Below are 21,752 nucleotides of genomic sequence, written 5' to 3' on the forward strand. Positions count from 1 at the left end.
TTAAATTATCAACACATGCGCCTGCCCGCTTATCCGTTTTTCATTTTTGCCACTACGATAAATTTTAAGATTATTCACCCGAAAATTCAAATCAAATAGCTATCAATCCGAAATTGATGCACGATTAACCTAAATATCATTGCTTCAAACCTTAAATATGGTTACCGTGTAGATATTTTAAATACTAAGTATCGGTTATTGTGTCAAGTATGTCCTATTAAATCGGAATAAATGTTAATCTTTGATCGACTTGATTGATTTCTTTATGTTTTATGTCATGCCAAAATGACAACATCTTCACAATAAGACCATTATTTGGTCCAAAAGGCTTTAGCTTAGATGACATTTATTATTGGACAAAAACCACCAGCCACATAAAAGTCAGGTATTTCATTTTTTAAAAATTGTAGCTCCTTCAAATTACTGCAAAATGTTGTGTAGGAACTGGTTCGTCTTTCATTTTATTGTTATTATTATATAATCGGAAGTGGCCTTGCAATAATTCCAGTAAAGGATATTGATTTTAATTTGAAAAATAATCCATACGTACAATGTCGAGTTTATTAAAATATATTTCGAAAAATATGCGATAAGGATAAGCTGGTGCGGGATGCGCGACACTGATCACCCAAATTTCTAATTATGGAAATACATCGAGTGCCCTCAGTTTGAAAAGAAATTCAATTACAGGGGCAATTCTTTATAATACCTATTACTATACGTTGAAGATGGGCTATAGAGATTATAGCACGTGCTATAGAGATTATAGCACGTACGATGCAAGGTACGGATCTGCTTTCGAGCTAAGAATGTTTTACTAATACGTGTATTTAACTACTGGCGTTCCTTAAGTGGTGTTTGTGTGTTGCTGCAGGTGCTGGCGGTCGACCATAATAAAATAACTTGCTTTAATGAACTGATGATCTGTATCTAATCATAGTTCAAAGTTCATAGCTGAAAGATTATTCACAGAGATGAGCTGTCACTTATTTAGAGTCAACTATTTAAAATAGGCGTAGAATCTAATTGAGGTACTTTGGTCTTTCAGATAAGATGTACCAGCACAATGAAGATTTAAGGGCGAAAAGAAAAATATTTCCAAATAGAACATTTATTCTTATGCTTTTTTTTTTTTGTGTTATACGCTATATGTCATGTTATGAGCACTTCGCACTACCTGAAGAAAGTCACCCTCTGACCTTTATTATCGATTTGCTTTTCTCCATTTGTGATGTCACAGCTTTATTACGTCACGGCGCATTTCTTTCGCCGTCATGTACCAGTACTGAATAACAGTGAGTAAGTAACGTATATTCATTGGCCAACTATATAGCTCTAAGTCTATTAGCGCTATAGAAAGTTATATTTTTACAAGGTTCTAACATCAAATTACAACATTTGAAAGCAAAAATATTTGAGGAGATATATTCATATCTATTCTTGTGTGTTTTTTCTTTCGTGAGCATCCGAGATAAAACGAACGTGACTTTACATTGTGCTAAAAGCTCTATGCAATACGTTCATTCATAATTTTAATAGATGCTAACTGTTTTTCTATAGGTTTGATGCAGAACATGCTGAAGAAAGTTTCTGTTCACGAGATAAATGTACCACCTACAGCAAATTATAATATCTATTTCGTTTCCTGTAGATCAATATATGGAACTTACAGTTTATTTTAATGTGAATCACTAATGTACGATAACGCCTTTTTCAGACGTGGCTAATCAGACTGAAATGAAAGTGATTAATTGTAAAAATGTTGACATAACTTTTGGCCCAATCCATTTGTATAAATAATTAATTATCCTCCTTATGATTATCATGTTCATATTGTTGTTTGTATGCCTTGCAGAGTTCCCACTCACGTAAAATACTACGTAAATCACGTTATAAAAATAAAATTCACGCAAGTATTTTTTACCCGGTGCGAGATCGCGCGCGTACGAAACTGCCGGGGACGAATCGGCTAAGCTGGAATCCCACGCTATGTGTACAAAAATAAACCTTGGAAATACTGCCGCAATGCGTCATCTGCGAATCGATTGGCTTACAGCTCTCTGACGTCAAAAAATGTAGACGGGTTGTATCTTTTAACGCATTGGTAAATGAATGTACACTTATTAAACGGTTACCGATCTACATCCGGCTCCCCGGAAACTGTCTCATCTGCAAGAATGTCGCAGTCGAAGCTTTCGGCGTTTGGCTTCACGGCAAATTTCATACCCCCAAAATCTGTGTTTTACCCCCAGTTTTTGTACCCAGGGGGTAAGTTTACCCCTGAAAAAAAATCTGAGTGGGAACACTGCCTTGATAACAAATACAATAAATTATTATTACACTAGATTCTATACTAATTACTAAAGGCATTTGGATATCGGAATATTAAGGGTACGAATCATCGCCTCACTGTCACGATTAAATTTTATCTAGATCTATTAGACCTATGAATTCATTAATCACTTCCTTTCCCAGAATACTTACAGTGCAGCAATTGAAATTTAAAGCATGACCTACAGCTCAATACAGCTTTTTATATTCCACCCGCCATATTTGCTAGTTTGATGCTTTACAGTATTGGTCTATGTATAGGCATGTCGTCTGAGGGCGATTTCATAGGTTCGATACCCGCTTGGCCGGTCAATAAAGCAGAATAGGCATCTGTTGCCACAGAAGGCAGACTATCACCACCACACCCTGACATTCTATTACTAAAACTGTGAGTTTATTTAGCAAAGACTCACAATCTATAACGTTGCAATCAACATTACCTGTATGCACCGAATCTTGTGTAACCAACAATCTTACATGTTCAGCTAAAACTTCAGAATTTTCTGTCGGACCGCCCTCGCCCGTCTTCGATCGTTTGCTCTGAGAAGTACTAGGCACTTGTTTATCATTTGCCGTTCTTCTCTTAGCAAGTTTCTCCTTCATTTCAGCGATTAAATCGGATAAAGTTTTTTGTCAGAATTTTGCTAGTCAGGCATTGGCTTCCTCGTGAAAAGAGGGTGCTTATGACGTCATTATTGATAATGACGACAAATTCGGTAATCATCGGCAGTTTCCGCCGTATTCGCTAAAGCTGGAGTGCTATTCTTATAGTAAATTATATTTCATTTATTTATTTACTTATTCATTTATTTAACTTCTGTACGATTAATATCTAATCAAAACGAATAACCGTCGCTAAAATAAACCTGGTTATTTTTGAGCAATAACCCTAATTAATTTAACTGAGTGTATTCTCATTAGCAATATTTTTCTGTACACCCTGATTCATTAGGAAAGCGATAACTTTGTTAATTAAACCGTGGAGGTTCATAGTCGTGCCTGTTAGTAAGGATTGTAGCTACGAAAGTAAACATCTGTATTTCTGCGAATCCAGTATTTTTCTACCAAGAAATCACTTTCATATGTTAAATAACTGTAAACCAAAAGCACCGAAAGAAATTCTTAATCCGAAGCGGGGTTTCTAATCCACTTACCGGTGAGTGTAACGTCACAAGATAGAGTCACCGTTAGAATTTAAGGTAGTTCAGCACGTTTGGATCGAAACTTTTTATAGTGTAGAATTTGGTCAAACCCTGATTATTCAGCAAATAAAAATGGCAGGGACACGTGCTTGACTTTTTTTCTAACCTCTTCTGAAAAAAGTGGACCTCACGCAAGTTTACATACTGGGAGTCTTCAATTTACACTTCAGTACAAAATTTTGACGAGTAGAATTTTTCCTACACTGTAGATTGTAGATTATAATAAACTTTACATAGCTGTAGGCCAACATGTTATCTATCATATGGTCAAATAAAATGTATATATAGGTCCGTGTGCTTATTTTTAAGAAATACACTTATAAATTAAGACATTAGTAGTTTCCATTATTATTTTGGCATCATTTGTGTTTTACAGGACAATTTCCTTTCCGTATGCCGGGTCTGGACTTTATTTATTGTCTTTTATATGGAAAAAATACGTTACGTCATGACTTCCGGTTTATCAGATATGCAGAGCTACCTTGATTTTCAATGTCAAGAAGTATTTTATTCGCATGTTTTAGAAAGAAAAACGAACTACCGGATTTTGAAACAGTGGAACGGACAAACAGTTTGTATACGATTGTCACTGCTTTTATTTAGGTAATGATGTTGATGATGATGATGATCACAATGATGATGATAATGGTGATGATAATAACGATGGCACTTGTGACCCACTTTTATAAAAAGAAAACACTTTAATACTGATAAAATATATTAACAACAATTAAAAACATATCAACTTTAAATTTGTTCATTTGACAATAATTGACAACGTTACGTGACCGGACCATATATCAACAAAGATTTCAGCGTGAATGACCTGTTGAACAGCATCCTGTGCACTTAGTACACTTCACAATGCACTGACGTGGGAGTTATTTCAAAGTTGAACGAACTGGGAGGCAGGAATGAGGGATGGGGGAGTACAAAACCTGCAAAGCTATCAAATTTTCCACGAAAAAAAAATTTTTTTGAACATTTGTATCAAAATAAAAGTTTTCAGCCATATACTTTAATTAATACTATTGTAAAAACAAGCAGTAACCTAATAGCGTTTAACCGTCATTTATTGCTATTCTGTGAAAATAAGATTTTAAGGCCAAACGTGTGTGTGAGTGGGGGGTGGGGGGGGGGGGGCTTATGCTTTCTCCTCCCTGCTCCTACTTCTATGAACTGGTCAGCTGGATTGGTAGTTTGGTAATTCAACTTTTCCCGCGTGCTGGTGCATGGTTCTATGTTTACGGCTTTTTAAAATTCAGTAGGTTTGCACGTATTAAAATTGTAATATAAGGGAGGCAATAAATGCAGCGATTCGTTCTTTGTATCGCAGTCGCATTATCCACCTTGATATCAAGAATACACTTGCCAGTGCATCATATGCCTAGGAGTAGTCCGGTTGTATCTTTTAAAGTGTTTGATACCGATCATGTGTTTTTCCTTAGATGTCAATCATTGCACAGGGGGCGGGGAGATCATATGTCTTCTTTGTTGCAATCTTTGGAGAACTGTGTGCCTCTGTGCACTTCTTGCAGCAGCAGATGTGTTCATTGGAGGCGGTGAATCTCCTAAACCTAGTAGGTCATTCTCATCTTCCAACGCGCCAGGAAGTAATCCAGCTGTAACATTTGAAACTGCATTTGAGTTTGTATCTTTCTGTAGCGTTTTCTTTTGTTTTACAGGACGTGGGATTTTCGTTTGAACATTACCTCTTTTGATATTAGTTCCTTTTCCAGTACTGATGCCATTTCCGGTGCTATAATTTTGTATTGAGTGACTATGAACACTTATCTCCCGTATTGTAACAGGTGTGACAGAGTTATTGCCCTTTCCGAGCAGTCGTCTGCCGGCAGCAGGATGCGGTGACCATTGACGACTTCTTTCACTGACAGTTCTATGAAGAGACCTATTTTCATTTTGTCTATTAAACATGGATATTCTTCCGCTAGCTAAGCTTGGGTGCGGAGAGTCATTGCGGGTTTGATCCATAACGGACAGTGGAGTCGCATTATTATTACTTAATCTACCAACAGTATTGTTCCCCATACCGGAAGTTCCGGGCTCTGGAGAATGGTGTCTATCATTTGCATTATCACTCGATTGTACCTGAATAATACTTATATATGAAGGTGGTGCGTCCGAAGGTTCAGTTCGGTTCGAACGCCGCTCTTCTGCTTGTTGATTATGTCGTCTGCTCGCATGCTGTCTTCTAGCGCCGCCTCGAGTATTACTGGTCGTATACCCTGGCAAAATTGGATCGGTTGACCTTGGATTTGACCTTGAGTCATCGGAAACATGTAAAGAATCATATTGTGGAGGGGCCTCGGAATAAGGAGGCGGTTTCGGAATATCAACCCGCCTACCACGTGGTTCTGTAAACGAATAGGATAAAGAGAAATATACTTCATATCTAAAATTAATATTATTTTTCGGTTTGAATGCTTTTGAAAACATATGCTATTGTCTTAATTTAACAAATAAATGTACATAAAACACTTTTTGCGTGCCGTTACAATGGAGAGCTAAACATTTTGGATACCATGTGGAACTACTCGTTCAATTAAACATTTACTAATAAAACTTTTTAAGTGTTTAATCCGGCATTTGGATGGCTGAAACGCTATAAAAGTTATTCGTACTAGGGTGCACGTTTTTACGCATATCACCGGACCTCTCTGGCTGAACCACATCTTCTCATCCCAAAGTCTGGATCATTCCTGCTATACAACATTTGTAAACTGTCCAAAATAAATCTTAAGAAAGAACTTTCAGACAAATAAGTTAAAATCAAATTTCATATGAAGACGAATAAGATTTTAAGACTCTATTTTTACCAGGAGTCAACTGCTCAGTTTCGTTTCCAAGTGTTGTATCTAATTTGATGCATATGTCGCGATTTCACAATTATGAACAATTAATATAATGTATGACAAAAACATTGATATTGAATTGTAAGTGTAAATTGTAAGCGTATTAGTTTCTTATTACCTACCTAAATTTTCCGACATGTTTCTGCGCTGTCGTGGCCTTATTTGCATCACCCTGTTTTTCTGTTTGCTGGTCAAACAGATAATAAGCGCCACCACGATTGCGACTACAACAAGCGCCCCTACGACACAGATAACAATGATAATGCTGTCCGATAATCTGCAAAAAGAAAAGACAAATCGCTGAGTAATTTGCACGTGTATGTGCCCCTCCGAGTATTCGGTCACGGGTGGGTACCTTTGTAAAACCACAGAACTTCATGAAGTCAACTGGACGGCTTCCTTACATGGAGAATTGTCCACCTAAAGCGAGGTTTTGGACCATCAGCGATGAAGGACTAGTGATGCGATGTCGGTGACCTTAACCCCACAGCCACGGAGCAACAGCAACACTAAATGTGCATAAAAATGTACTAAGAAGACACTTGATATTTTTCAAAAAATCTCAGACTTTACTTGCTAGTAACCGTGATATATTTTTTTTTATTTCACATACTTTTAGAACAATATTTTTATAGTTTGCCAGATTATGGCAGACTTTTCTTTATAAAGCACGACATTATCAAACTCCATTTTCCTGAATGCCTCGAGCAGTTGAAAATAAGCAGAAGAAATTTTCCTAGTCAAGGGAAGTCTCTGCCCCACAGACATATCTAGTCTAGCATGCTTTCAGGGAGTCGAACCGCTGTAGTTAAGTTTCAAACAATATTGTCTTGTTAACTAGTAATAGAAGCGCCTTATTTAGGATTTGCGTGTGCATGTTTTACTGCTATTAACTATATAAGTTCTGAGAATATTAGGCATGTCCAGAAATGAGACCGTGTTTTGAAGAGTATTGTCCCTTGATCATTAAGCCAGATGGGTTAAAGTTGGTTGTTTCCCTTTATACCATCTTAACGCGAGTATCGAGTTTTGTTAATCTCTCTTATCTTGATAATCTTGACCTTACACTGGTTTTGTTAATTAGATGTATTGCCACAACATTGTGAAACTTTTTACACAAGCGGAGATTATACCTTGCCCGAGGCAATTTGCAGTGTATATTTTGAATGATAATCGGGTTTTTGTTTCAAAATTGAGAGCCGGGAAGGATATTCCCATTTTAGATATGTATTTAAACTTTTGATTATATCTTTTAAGGGCAAAATATATGTGAATCATAAATTAAAAGTTAATTAATTAAAAAATAATTTTTGAAATTTAAATATTTCTATTCAAACATGTAATTTAAAATGACAGTTTTAACCTAATTTGACAAAGACGGAATTAGACCGACATACATGTTTATTACCTGATATACATAACATTCTTATTTCTTCAATTTGGTGATTTTGAATGATAATCTGGAATTTGTTTAAAAATTGTCAGGAAGCATATAATTCCCATTACTCAACGTATTTTTTAAATATGTATTTAATGACCTCCAGATTTGGCTAAAAATAATCTTTCTCTCAAATTGAAGTTTGTTAATACCAGAAGATGTGTTTTTGTGTCTAAAATATTTCGTCGAAACCAATAGCGCTATAGCGGAATAAGTTGATGATCTTGTAAGGTTAATAGGTTGATGGCTCTCCGATCCCCATTTTACCAGTAACGGGGATAATAAACGGGGTTATCCATGGGTCCTCAAACATTAAAAAGATATTTAATGACGCAATACTCACGTAAATTCACAACAGACCCTGTTGTCTGCAGTCCCACAGCATCCATAGTCGCAGGATATGTCTGATGAGTTCGACACTGTACAGATCGACATAACCGGTCCAGATGCAGCACGGTTTATTGGTCCACAGAAACCTCAGCAGACTGATAATATTGACGCGTTTTCCATTCCATTTCCGGTTGGAATACGTCCATTTTAGGCAACATCGAGTCGGTTTCAACTGGTGTGATTTTCGTTAAATTCTATATCGATTTCCAATTATAGTCAGATAAAAATCATTTGCCGTTTCTCTTTTTTGTATATTTTATTCTTGGACTTCCTTTTTTTTTTTGCATAGGTAGAATAATTAAACAAAGTAAAATGATGTATTCTGTTATATATTATTCTAAATTAATGATTCCTGTTTTAATTAATACACCAAGTTATCCAGCTGTATAAATTCACATGCATATGAAGAAAATATCTCATACTGAAGCACGTCGGTGAAGTATTTTTGAAAACAACGAGATTTTTTTTTTTTTGCGAATAGGTCGAACTCTGCTCAGACTTAACAATAGAATGACGTACCAGTTTGCATTAATTTTTCATTCGCATGACACGCCACTGTTGCAAATTTTATGCGTGATGCGGGAAAAATGGTTAAAGTTAACAATACTGCGTATTGTATTTCAATATTTGATATATCTGATTTGAAACAATAAAAGGAGTATTTGTTTAATATTATTGAACCAGTGTGTTAACAATATGAATAATCCGTATTAATTAATGACTGTCGTATAAAATTTGTAATTGAGTACAAATTGGAAATCTGTTACTGATTTGAGTATAGCATTGACATGTTCCCCAACCGTAAGACATGTAACTGTTTTTCAAATTAAATATTGTAACTTTTAGATTCTATCATAAAATAAAAAGGTTTCTGCACGATATGACATGGACTTGGTTTAATAGATACATGGATTATTCCATGTAAGGCTTCAGTTCATTTAGAGGCCCGAAGTATGTCCGAATGTTCATACAACCGGAAACGGATGTTTTGCCGTCGTATGTTATCACGGTGTTTCGGAACAAGACATGAGTCTTTCAACTGTATTACATTTCGCATATTTTGATATATGAGGAGATCTTTTTTCCAGAGGGGAATCATCTGCTTTCTGCTCATACTAGTTTCATGTTCACTTTAACAACGACTTATAAACACATCGTCATCGTTGCTTCAACTTGGACTCGGCACTATTTGGTCAGCGTCATCCGCACACACAAATTAAGAACCAGCGCAATGTTAGACATAGACTGGTAATCTGTGGATACTTGGATATATGAGCCGTGCCATGGGAAAACCAACATAGTGCATGACTTTGCGACCAGCATGGATCCAGACCAGTCTGCGCATCCGTGCAGTCTGGTCAGGATCCATGCTGTTCGCTAACAGTTTCTCTAACTGCATTAGACTTTGAAAGCGAACAGCATGGATCTAGGCTGGTCTGGATCCATGCTGATCGCAAATGCACTATGTTGGGTTGTTCATGATGCCGCTCAAGTAATCATCATTAAAATGACTTAAAGTGCATTTTTCTTTGCTTATTAAAAGGTATGTAGACCAATACAACAGCCTATAGTCATGCCAATTAAATAGTGAATTTAATGTGTGAACCAAGGAGCTCTCCTTAAGACTGTTTCATTATCAATTTTGAAAAGGAAGCTAAAATTCTGAATACTTCGAAATAAATAAATACCAAAATAACGATTGGTTTAGAGTTAAACTAAAGACAGTTAAAGAAGATGTGTTCAAACATAATTCTTCAAATTTTCTATTTGTTTCGTATAATCACAAAATATGTGTACTGTAAATTCATGGATAATACATTTTCGGAAATAAAAGTTATGTCAATAAGACTATATGCTTTACTTTTGTAATTATTTATTTCTGTTAACCAAACAAACGAGTGTGAGTAACTGCCACAATATCACCTGCACCTAAAAAAAAATTGGTAAAGTTAATACATTGTACCCACAAAACTATAACAATGAATGTAGAGCAAAACAATAAGTTTCTAGGATAATGTCGCCAGCGACATCAATATTATCCTGAATAAAATTTATAAATGTAATAAATATGAATGCCTGGAGGTGACATGCGGAAATACTGTCCCTGAGTCGAGTGCACGTGAAAGTAACGTTGTATATTCGAGATAGATACATCGTAAGCTTTTACTCTCTATCTACTTCATCTTCCAATCGAACCGCGTGGCCATCCATTATATTTCCATACTGGATACATTATGTTCCGCACTAGACAATGTACGAAATTTGATTTGAATACTTAATGAAAGCCGTTGACCCGGATCTTAAAAACAAATAACAACATCAGTAAACGCTTGACGAGAGAATCGCACGTGTCCGTGTGTAGGTCTATCTAACTTTTACTAAGAAACATAAGCAAAGAATATAAATGAGCCGTGCCATGAGAAAACCAACATAGTGGGTTTGCGACCAGCATGGATCCAGACCAGCCTGCGCATCCGCGCAGTCTGGTCAGGCTCCATGCTGTTCGCTTTTAAAGCCTATTGGAATTGGAGAAACTGTTAGCGAACAGCATGGATCCTGACCAGACTGCGCGGATACGCAGGCTGGTCTGGATCCATGCTGGTCGCAAACCCACTATGTTGGTTTTGTCATGGCACGGCTCAAATGTTATTAACGTTGGCTTGTTTATTACAGCGTACATTTGGACGCTAACACACTCGAAAAAAATAACATACTGAACTAGCCTATCGGTTCGTCCAATATGTTCCATCGAATTGGTAAAAATCCAAGTATATCGCCGTATTGTACAAAGAATGTTAAATAAAGTAATAATATGTATAATATTACAGTTTCTGGGATGTCGCGCGCACGAGATAGTACGTCGAGCTTTCTTAGAAAAATAGTTTTCACATGTCACGTTCAGGCTTCCTTAAAAATAGATAATCTAACGGACGGTATATATAAAACAGATGTAAACATGTCTAAAACAAGGGAGGTATAAATACATTCTTTAGTAGCAGAATAACAATATTGGTATTTAATACTTAACGTATTAAATATTTTGACACAATTATCGGTTGAGCGGGGTGGGGGGCTAAAATATAAATAGAAATGCCTCCGCTACGTGTTTGAGTCATTTGAGTAATGGCGTGTTTACAATAGAACATCCAGTCAGAAATGACCTCTAAGTATGAACTTTGACCTTTGATTGAGTGGGTCGAAGTCTCGCACTTGACCAATTGTATTATTATAGCGAATGCTTGTGCTAAGTCAGTTTTTATTTATCTATACTGGTACTGATGATAAACCCGGACAGATGATAAAGTCGAACACCTTGGAAATATTCGATTGCAAACGGTTATTTATAAAATTTAACACACCATCTAATAGCTTCCACTTACAACACCAACTGGTGTAAACAAAAACAAAAATGGTAAATATTCTGTATAAATAAATGACTTACATAAATTTGTATAAAAAATATTGATCCAAAATTACTGGGGAAGAGGGTGTTTTTTTTGTGCATGCTCACTGCCGAAACATGAAGGCCTGACATTTGTTAAATTTTCATTACTTGATCAGGAATGACTGTTGCAGCTTTTCGGGGAAAGTTTCAATATAATAATACAAAGAAAATTTTGTAAATGACAAAGGGTTCGAATTTATCATCAGTCAACGTTCATAAAGTCCCCTTTTTACATACCCCTTTCAGGCCCTCACTTCGTGTGAGTTTGCTTACTAAATATAAATTTGAATTATGTAAAGTTTTCAGCAAAGGTTAAGCTTTATTTTGATACCGACCATTGATTTCAATTTGCAGAAATAAAAAAGTTACAGGTAAAAAACCTCATTTTCTGTTCGGGTTTATCAGCAGTACCAGTATGTACAAAACATACAGACCGCAGAAGAGAAATTAAGTAAACGCTCTGACTTTTATGTATAAGCTTGACCTTAGAGTTAGTAGTTTAGGTCTTATACTCAACACATCACCTAGTAATAGTGAATGTATATGTCAATGTATATGAATATTCATCCATTATTACAAAAGTTACAGGCGTAAAATATATTACTTCTGAAGGTGACAACCTTTTAGCATTGGGTCACCAATAGGTCTTGCAAACTACACATTGTCTGGTTAAGTTGAAAGTTAGACAGGGCACGGAAATTATGTATTTTTAAGCACTAAAATCATTTTCAAAACCGGCTTATAAATAAAATTAAGAACATTTATATATCAGATCAAAATGACGCCATTTTGTTTCCATGACAAGGTAAAACTAAATGGCAGATTTTATATCTTTCTAAATAATTATCTAGTTTGACTGTACTTTCACTGGTTAGAAAGATAAATTCTCTATTTCTTTCTAATTAAAATGAAAGAAATAATCATGCTTTTCATTATGATATCGGGAATCTGTATTTGAAAGCGTTTTGTTTTGCTAAATAAATAATTCAATCATTTGTAAATGACGTCATGATCATTTCAATGACTGCCTCAATGCTCTGCCAGTGTACTGCTATATCTTTTTCAACTGTGGTCTGATTTTAACGATGACTTATCATATTCAACTATGGTTATGTATTACTCCCCTTTAATACACTTGTTGCGACTCTGAGCAACATCGACTCTTTCGAAGAGTTGTCATTCCTAATTTTTACACCGGTCCTGTATGCGAGATTAGAAGTGAAGCTAACACCACCGGCTGAGCATAATAACCTAAATCGCAGCCAAATCTATGTTCTCTTCAATAACACTAGGATCCCTTCTTATATACGGGGAGTCATGCAGAGTAGAACTGTTTGTAGAAACATTTGTAGTTTGACGTGTTGGAATAGAGGAAGCACGTGACTGCACGTCACTTAATTGTCTAGACTGTGCGCCATGTACACGTGTTGGAATGCGCGATATTCGCGATGGTCGTAAAACACGTGCTACTGTTTCAGCGCGTGATTCATTTTCTCGTATAGTTTCTACACGCGACTCTTGAGCACGTGTTGTAACAGCACGAGATTCGGTTGCTCTAGAATCTACGGCACGTGATGTAACCGCTCGTGACGGCTGAACAGAAGTTTCTTGTGCACGTGACTCTTGAGCACGTGATGGCGTTCCTGATTCACTAGAAACTTCAGAAAATATATCTGTATTTTCCTCTACAGTACTATATATAACGTTTGGTTGAGTTGCGTTTTCAGTGACTTCCGGTACTGGCGATTGAATGAATCTCCTCCTTCTGTTCGCTGGTGTCTGGCCGCGAGCGAATTCTGAATACGGAGGAGGGGCCTCAACTTCGATTGCCCCGGGAATTTGTACATTGCGCAAAGAACGAGGATTGTTTGTCTCCGGATGTCTGCCGGAAGCGCTAGTCATACTAATAGACGCATGTGCAACTCTCCTTGGCAGAGGTGTGGTTCCTCTGAACCTCTGATTGTACGGAATGTTACCGGTCACTGTTGCCGGGCGGAAGTGGGATTCGGGCATTTCTTCACTGTAGGCTGGTGGTGCGGAAACGTATGATGGTGGCTTTGGGGGTTCAACTCCTGGAACTCTGGGAGCTGCAAATGAGAAAAAAAAAATCATTTTTAAAAATGATTAAATTGATCCGCTTCAGTACACGTAGAGTGTAATAGAGTGTAAGACTATGGATGGAAAGACCGCGAATTTGATCCCTGAGAAAGCAAAATATGTTTTGGTGATATTCTGACGAAAGGCAGTGCGACTGAGGTTCACTCACCTCTATTTAAGTTAGAGAGTTACTTGCGGGGAACGAATGAGTACTAGTACAGAATCCAGGTTTATTTTTACACATATTTGAAATGATATTTTGTATTGTATTGTTGCGGATACAGTAACTGTAAATAATGTTGTAAAAATGTATTCAACAATTGCATGTGTACGTATCACACAGGCCTTTTTCATCCCTTTGGAATGCCACCAGTGGAACTGGGAAAGTACTCTCAGAATTTGTCTGCAAACTTGCAAATTACCAAAATTTATGTAAAAATGTTTTTTCTTTTTTTTTGTTTTTTGTTGTTTTTTTTTTCTTTTGTGTGTGTGTGTAAATCATTAATGGATTGCATTTCTGTAATTGTTCAACAGTACAACTGTTGTTTTAAAAACCAATATATTCATACAAATTAGCAAAACTATTTTAAAAGAGCAAAACCTCTAAAGGGTAGCACTGACATTTGGGAATTTTAATTCAGAATTGGGAAAAAACATACTTTTTTGCTTTTGGATTGCCTCCTTTTACCAGAGGAAGATTTATAGGGGAGAAAATCCTGCCACAGATCGAAATATTACTGTGTCCGTGCACCTATAGTAATATTGTTCCAGCATTTACTTATTTTCATGTACTCGAACACATGAATGATTTAATCGTTTTAAATATGTAATCTTGCGATGAAAAACCTATCAAAAGTGTTAAACTGTTTAAAATCATATATACTGAATTGATGATATTAGAACAATATTTATTTTCATTTAGATAAAAGCCGACTCAGAGTCATTAAAAGTTCACATAACTTTAAGTTTCTGTAACCTTTTTCTCGCCCAAAACTGATCATTTCACACTTTTTAAACAACTATTGAAAATATATGAAAGAAGCTAATATTGTATGTTTTAAAGCTTTAGATGTCTATTTATACAGATATAACGTTTATATTTTAAAACGTTTTGTACAAATTTGAATTGTCACGGCCAATGAGAAGAGAAATGTCAATAATAACTCGTATAAATATTTTAACCCTATGAAGGCCGCTTTTAAATAGAAATACACATTCACTTAATAATACGTGACCTTTCACCAGTCCAATTTAAAAAAAAAAAAAAAACATCATATGAAAGTTTGACTTAACAGTTGAACTATAATACTATTATACTATTCCTAAAAGATCTTAATTGGTACCAATGCTGACTTTATGGCCTTTAATCACCCTGACATTATAGTTTTAGATCAAATATTTGAAATCTACATCAAAAAAAGAAACTATACAAATGAACAACATGTCGGCCAAACTTTCAAACTTTGAAATATATCACTTGACTGTGTTTTTATAAAGATATTAGCGGAACATGTTTAGGTATCCAGCGGTCAGACATGACTGAAAACTTTAGTTGAAAGGTTGCTAAATATCTCGCAAAACCCTATACAGTGCAATTTATAAAAGTTGAAGCTTACAATAATTTTTACTCTATTTACTCTATACGTAAATGTATTAAATATGCATCATTATTGTAACCTGATTTCAAACTTTGATAAAGATAAAGAATTAGTTGGTATTCAGTATCTCTGTTAAAAATGGTTGTTAATCCTAGCTTTAAAACTGTATAAGTTAACGCAATATCCATATATTTGCTGTGAAATAACATTAGAGCTTATCACCTATTATATCCATTTTAGACCATGATATAAGTTAGCTACAAATTTCAGCCCAGAGATGTTTAAATGCTGTCATAGATCTCTGATGGACGTGACCATCAGAAAATATAAAACAGCATCAGTTAAGTTATGGTAGCTAGAACTAGATATAGGTGTGTAATGAATTAACAGGTGATAATTGAGCCGCGCCATGAGAAAACCAACATAGTGGGGTTGAGACCAGCATGGATCCAGGCCAGCCTGCGCATCCACGCAGTCTGGTCAGGATCCATACTGTTCGCTTTCAAAGCCTATTGCAATTAGAGAAACTGTTAGGGAACAGCATGGATCCTGACCAGACTGCGCGGATGCGCAGGCTGGTCTGGATCAATGCTGGTCGCAAACCACTATGTTAGTTTTCTCATGGCACGGCTCATATGTAGTCCCATTGGGCCAGGTGTGGTGTAGAATGATCATTTATTGTAATATGTTTGTACTGTATATATATTACATGTCAGGTTAAAAAACAATTTACTTACTTACTATATCAGTCAAATTTAAAGTCTCATAAGACTTTTATTTTACGTTAAAACAGATAAGAGTTTTATAAGTAGAGAGTGCGTTAGAAAACCGCTACTGTCAATATTGTACATGAACTTATACGGTCAGTGCAATAAAGGGAGGTAATCAAAAAGTATTGATTTGATAATATATACCACTATGGGAATCAAATATTTGAATCTTTCACATATATAACACAGGTGGATAATTAGTGGCCTATGTAAAAAAAAACTGTTTTTATTCGAAGACCTCATAATCGAAAGATGTAGTATACAAACATAAACAGATGTAACTATGTAATTTGTAATTGTAATGTGCTTTCCTGTTGTTTTTATTGTTGCTCAATATGCGCTGAAATGCTTCCAAAATTTCTACCCTTACTATTAATTTTCTGACACTAAGATGGCATATAACGTTTTACAAAATTTCATCTGCTAAAGTCTTCAAAAGATTTATCTTTTCGTTATGTCTAGAAAGTACGTAAAGCAATACATTTTTGGAAAGGTATTCCAAATGAAGATTGTTACTGAAGCATATATTATTCACTACATCCACTTGATGCGCGGAGTCAAATTTTCCGTGAACTATAAAATTTCATACCATTCATATCTTGCTCCTGTCGCAGACGACGTACTCTGGTTGCCTGCTTGTCTTTGTAGTTCTTGTAGCAACATATTATTATAGCTGCCACCAGTGCTAGGAGAACCAGCCCACTCACAATACAGGCAACAAGCAGAACGCTGGTAGATATCCTGAAATATTGAATAAAAGGTAAACGTAAATTACTTTTGAAAGTACCAGTCATTTTGATTTATTCAGTTCGATATTAGAGGTAAATGAACATTTTCATTTTTACCTAAGTGGCCTGTAAATTCAGTCTGGTTACTTTTAAAACATGAGTTGTCGGAGGACAGCTACGCTCTACTATTCAACAGCGGAAACAGTCGAAAAAGCATAATTCTGAGAAAAAGCAAAATTATGACAGTGGACAAATATGTGAAGTTTCAATTCATTCCTATTAGTGGGTACTGAGATAAAAGCTTACATACAAAAACTTAATCAAAAACTGCTAAGTCGAAAAAGAAGCATAATTTTGTAAATATGTAAACTAGAGTTATGAAACCTGTGCAAGACATGTTATATCATCACAGCGAACAAGTGTGTAATGTTTCAATCTATTCCCATTAGTGGGTTGTGAGATACAGCTTACATTAAAAAACTTAACCAAGCATTTTGTTTTCATTTTTACCTCAGTGGCCTATAAATTCAGTCCGATAGGCTATAGGCTGATAGGCTATTACTTTAAAACATGGGCTGTCGGAGGAAAGAAACGCCCGACGATACTGAGATACCGGCTTACATACAAAAGCTTAACCAAACAGGGACGCCGACACGAACGCGGACGCCGACGCACGGGCGAATCCAATAGCTCTACATATTTTTGTTTTGAATAATCGAGCTAAAAATCATAAATGTCTTTAGTTCTATTTATCGCCAATTACAATGTGTGTTTAATGAAGATAATATCTATTGAGCATGCTTTACAAAAAAGGTATAAATTATCATCTTCCAAGGCTGTTGCTAGTTTTGGCCCAGTTTTAATAAATCAATAATGTGTACAAATACTTTTCTTAAAAGCATTGTAATATCTTACTCTTAACAGTAGTATTTTGTAACGCCAACATGTTAATTAACAGTTGTAAAATGCACTTAAATATTGATTTTCTATAGATCCAATTGAAATATAAAATATTTCAAACGACTCAATACTTTTTTTCTTTTTTAAACATTCTTTGTGTCAAAAAGGAGGACTGATCCTATTTCTATCCTAGTTACAAGTGATTTCCATTTCGCAATAACGCCGCAAGACTCGCACAGGCATGAAGAAGCCTTCTCCATTTTATGCAAAAATGAACTTTCAAGGTTTCTAATTCATACCTGAAACATTTTCAAATGCATCAAGTCTACATTTTTTTTCATAAACGTCAATACAACAAAAAAGGAGGTGTCTTATAGATAAAGTTTTGGGTTAGGGTACACTGAAAAAAAAAGTTCCAGGTTGCACGATAGTAAATGAATTTGGTCAGTCGGTTTATATATATAACTTGTCCATTAAAAAGACCTTCTTGTCTTATAAACAAACTTGCAGCAACAAAATAAGAATGATGTTTACATTTTATGCCATATATTTCCCTTAAAATACGTGATCTAATAAAATAAAAAAAGTCAAAACAGGGACTAACTCCAAAACGCCTGATATGAAAGCTTTGACATTTTTTCATGTTCACTCTAAACCATGGCTTAACTATTTACTGTTTTACTTCAGACTTCTGTTGAAAGTTTCAAACGAAAAGAAATTGACGTAACAATGTAGAGTAAAGCAGAAAAAAATAGGATATAGGTGTTTCAGGAGAATAACAAAGGGAGAATACTCACGAGCAACATGATTCGTTTCCGGATCCGCAACACCCGTATTCGCAGTATTCTTGTACACGGTGGCTACCTTCCATATGCGAACATGTTTCACCACCATTTACGTAATGTACTAAAGAAAAAAAAACACAAGAAAAACAATTCTGCATGAATATTTTTTATATATTATTCATAAATTATTTACAGAAACATTATTCTTTGTAATTATATTCTGTTTTCTTTTTGATAAAAACGATTCTTCATAAATATATTTATAAAAATCTATACTTAATGGGTCATTCACACAAAACCGTATAGCGCTAACGGACGTCCAACATATTATACAAAATTTCAATTCGTTCGTGTCCGTTCGCATGCGTTCATTTCCGTTTCTCGTGCGGCGCCTGCGCTCCTTGTCCGGCGATGTTCGTTCCATCCAGTGGCAGGTTTTTAGCATGTTCAAAATTTGGAACGTACACCACGGGACAAAGTTGTCCGTTAGATGTACGGTAGCAATGCGCTGGTATGCATTTTGTTCGTTACTGGTACTTTCCTTATTCTGTATCCGGTTTGCATCCGTTCTTGTCCGGTGGACCTGATTCACGGCCGGACTACTATGGGACATGCAACGGATGTAACGTATGTCCAACGGACGATAACTGGCAATACATTCGTCAAACGTTCGAAGAACTTTTTGTCACTTTCTCATGCGTTATCCTTACGTTTTACGCGGTACAAGTACGTTACTATAGTACCCATCGCGAGAACACCGCGCAGCAGCGGGGGATGCCACCGTATAATTTTCCGCCGCAATTTTTCTGTACGTTGGGCGTCCGTTAAATACGGTGTAGTGTGACTGACCCCTAAACAATAAAACATTGTCTTGCCATTCAGTTAAACTTAGAATAAATATAGTTCTCCATTGCATTAGAGGGTAGAAAAAAATAGTTTTTCCTAATTGTAGTGATCATAAGTTTACAGAAAATAAATCGTATAAAGATATAAGAGATGAGAGGATGGGGGAGGTGTCCTATGTTTTCCATTTCCGCTTAACCAGTGTACTTTCAGGTTGGACCATAGTAAATAAATTTATAATTTGATCTATATAAAATATACAAACTTCCCAGAACTTGTGTACATATATACGTGTGTTTGATGTTCATAAATGATCGTTAATCAACACAAGACAACACCAAGGACAGTAGGGGTTATATGTTTTCTAAGAAATAGTCTTGTTTGACAGGCGTTACCATGGAACATTTTTACAAAATGTCAATAATTTAGCTGTCAGTTTAGAAGACGCTCCACCTGTCTCACCTGGCAGCTTAAAAGATACATGGCACCTACTTTTCTTGAGCTTTTTTTTTGCAGTTTATAGGGCATGTATGAACATTCGGTTAGATAGATTTAAAAATGAACTGGTTAAGTAAGATAAAGTAAAGGTCTTGTTTATTAAAGTGTGACCCCTACTGAAATGGCAGCCAATTTGGCTTATGAGACACCTTTATTAAGCGTTCCAAATAACTCCCAACTCCTACCACTATGCCAGGCGCCCGGTAACCATTCATTCAACTAGCTCGCGGCTCACGAACCGGCCTTTTCGAAACAAGTCCTATGACAAACTTCCCCCATGGGGCTCAAACCTTCGACCTCCCAATCTCGAGGTGGACACCTTAACCACTGGGCCATGATGACCGGTTTATCTATGTATGACAGCTCTCAGAAGAGTGTTTATTTTATATAGAACAGAGAGCAAAATTTGCTACTGTCCTACATATTATCTGGAACCCAGAAGTACTGTTTGTTTAGATATTTTGGCCGGAAGTGCTGTTTGATTAGCTATTTGCTTTCAGGCCTTTTGAAGGCTGCAAAGGTGGCTAAACCTAATATTGACATGAGCATTGAAAACAAAGTGTTTCAAAAGCGTAAGATAGTCCGAGACGCTTTTGAAATCATTCACAAAATCATTCTACAGTTTGATATCGATTTGAAAACAAATTTGTCGTTATTTCGTGGTGACTGGATAAACATTCTTTAATTTGCCCTAACCTGTCAAGAAGTAAACACAAAACTAATGCTACATTTAGAAAATCTGTTCACAATACAAATAACTTTAAAAGATATAACTATGTTTGAATTCTAATTTACATAATTGACAGTAATTGCTGGCGAATTCTCTTGTTTAGATAACAGAACAGAAAAATAATAATTATATCAACCAGTATGAACTAATAATATAGCGACTGTACGATTAACAGGAAGCAGTTAAGTTGGGAAATAATTTTTGAAAAGGCCTATGCTTTCCAGATCTAGCATAAAAAAGTTTGCCCTTTCATCATTAGATTTTGGGCGATTTTTTGATATCGTATAAAAAGCATGATTAATTCCTAAGTGAAAAAGGCCGATGTTTCTAATATATAAAACATTTGCCCTATAAGGTCTTTTTCTATCATTAAATATATATTAAAAAAATAAGATGAAACATGTACATGCATATAAACCATGATAAAAAGGAAAAAAAGAGTCGTTTCCCAAAGAAACAATATTTATATTCATACTTACTGCTGTTTAAAACAAACAGAATTACCAGAAACGCAAATAACGCATTTATACGCTTAATTTCCATATTTAATAATTCATTTACAATCCAATTATATAGAATTAAATAAAAAAAAATCCAAAATAATTATTAAAATCATGGCAAAAATCCCATGATTTAATACACGCCATATTTTTCCGATAGTTTACCAAACTATTTTGTTGAACTTTGATTACGTTTTTATTGTTAAAAGAATTATCATGCACGAACAGTTTTCAAAAGACTTTAAAGGCAAACAATGCGCCTTATCTGTCAAAGGTTTATTAGTCTCTTCTATCATTCTTCTTGTTATCAAGGTTTATATATTTAAATCGGGTATATTTACCTTTTTTAAAATTAAGCACATTTTATTATTGTTAAAATGTAATAAGATACTTTGGTCAAGATTAATTTATACTTGACTGTACAAAATTAACAAATGAAGTATTTTTTGATTCTGCTTTTTTTTTGATATTAGAAATAAAATAGAAATATTCTTTTATTCATTTTGTATGTGTTCGGCGTTAATACTGCTTGAATAAAAATGTCAAAGCACAAAGTAAAACTGCTTTAACAAACAAGACACTCAAAAGATGCTAGAATGTATAACACACATCTCTACCAGAAAA

At 35.4% G+C, this 21,752-nt stretch overlaps 2 protein-coding genes across 2 annotated transcripts; both read right to left on the reverse strand.

Moving 5' to 3' along the window:
• Positions 1-4,085: 4,085 nt before the first annotated feature.
• LOC123565800 (uncharacterized) lies at positions 4,086-8,805 on the reverse strand. Its single transcript, XM_053549652.1, has 3 exons — positions 8,188-8,805; positions 6,529-6,683; positions 4,086-5,908 (listed from the first exon to the last, which is right to left on the reverse strand). Exons 1-3 carry the CDS (start codon positions 8,277-8,279, stop codon positions 4,989-4,991), a joined length of 1,167 nt encoding a protein of 388 aa, XP_053405627.1. The 5' UTR covers positions 8,280-8,805; the 3' UTR covers positions 4,086-4,988.
• Positions 8,806-10,090: 1,285 nt separating this feature from the next.
• On the reverse strand, positions 10,091-21,329 carry LOC123566688 (uncharacterized). Its single transcript, XM_045360996.2, has 4 exons — positions 21,108-21,329; positions 18,570-18,678; positions 16,734-16,885; positions 10,091-13,766 (listed from the first exon to the last, which is right to left on the reverse strand). Exons 1-4 carry the CDS (start codon positions 21,169-21,171, stop codon positions 12,931-12,933), a joined length of 1,161 nt encoding a protein of 386 aa, XP_045216931.2. The 5' UTR covers positions 21,172-21,329; the 3' UTR covers positions 10,091-12,930.
• Positions 21,330-21,752: the final 423 nt, after the last annotated feature.

The sequence above is a fragment of the Mercenaria mercenaria genome, chromosome 8 (genome assembly GCF_021730395.1).
Source record: "Mercenaria mercenaria strain notata chromosome 8, MADL_Memer_1, whole genome shotgun sequence".
NCBI classification, from domain to species: Eukaryota; Metazoa; Mollusca; class Bivalvia; order Venerida; family Veneridae; genus Mercenaria; species Mercenaria mercenaria.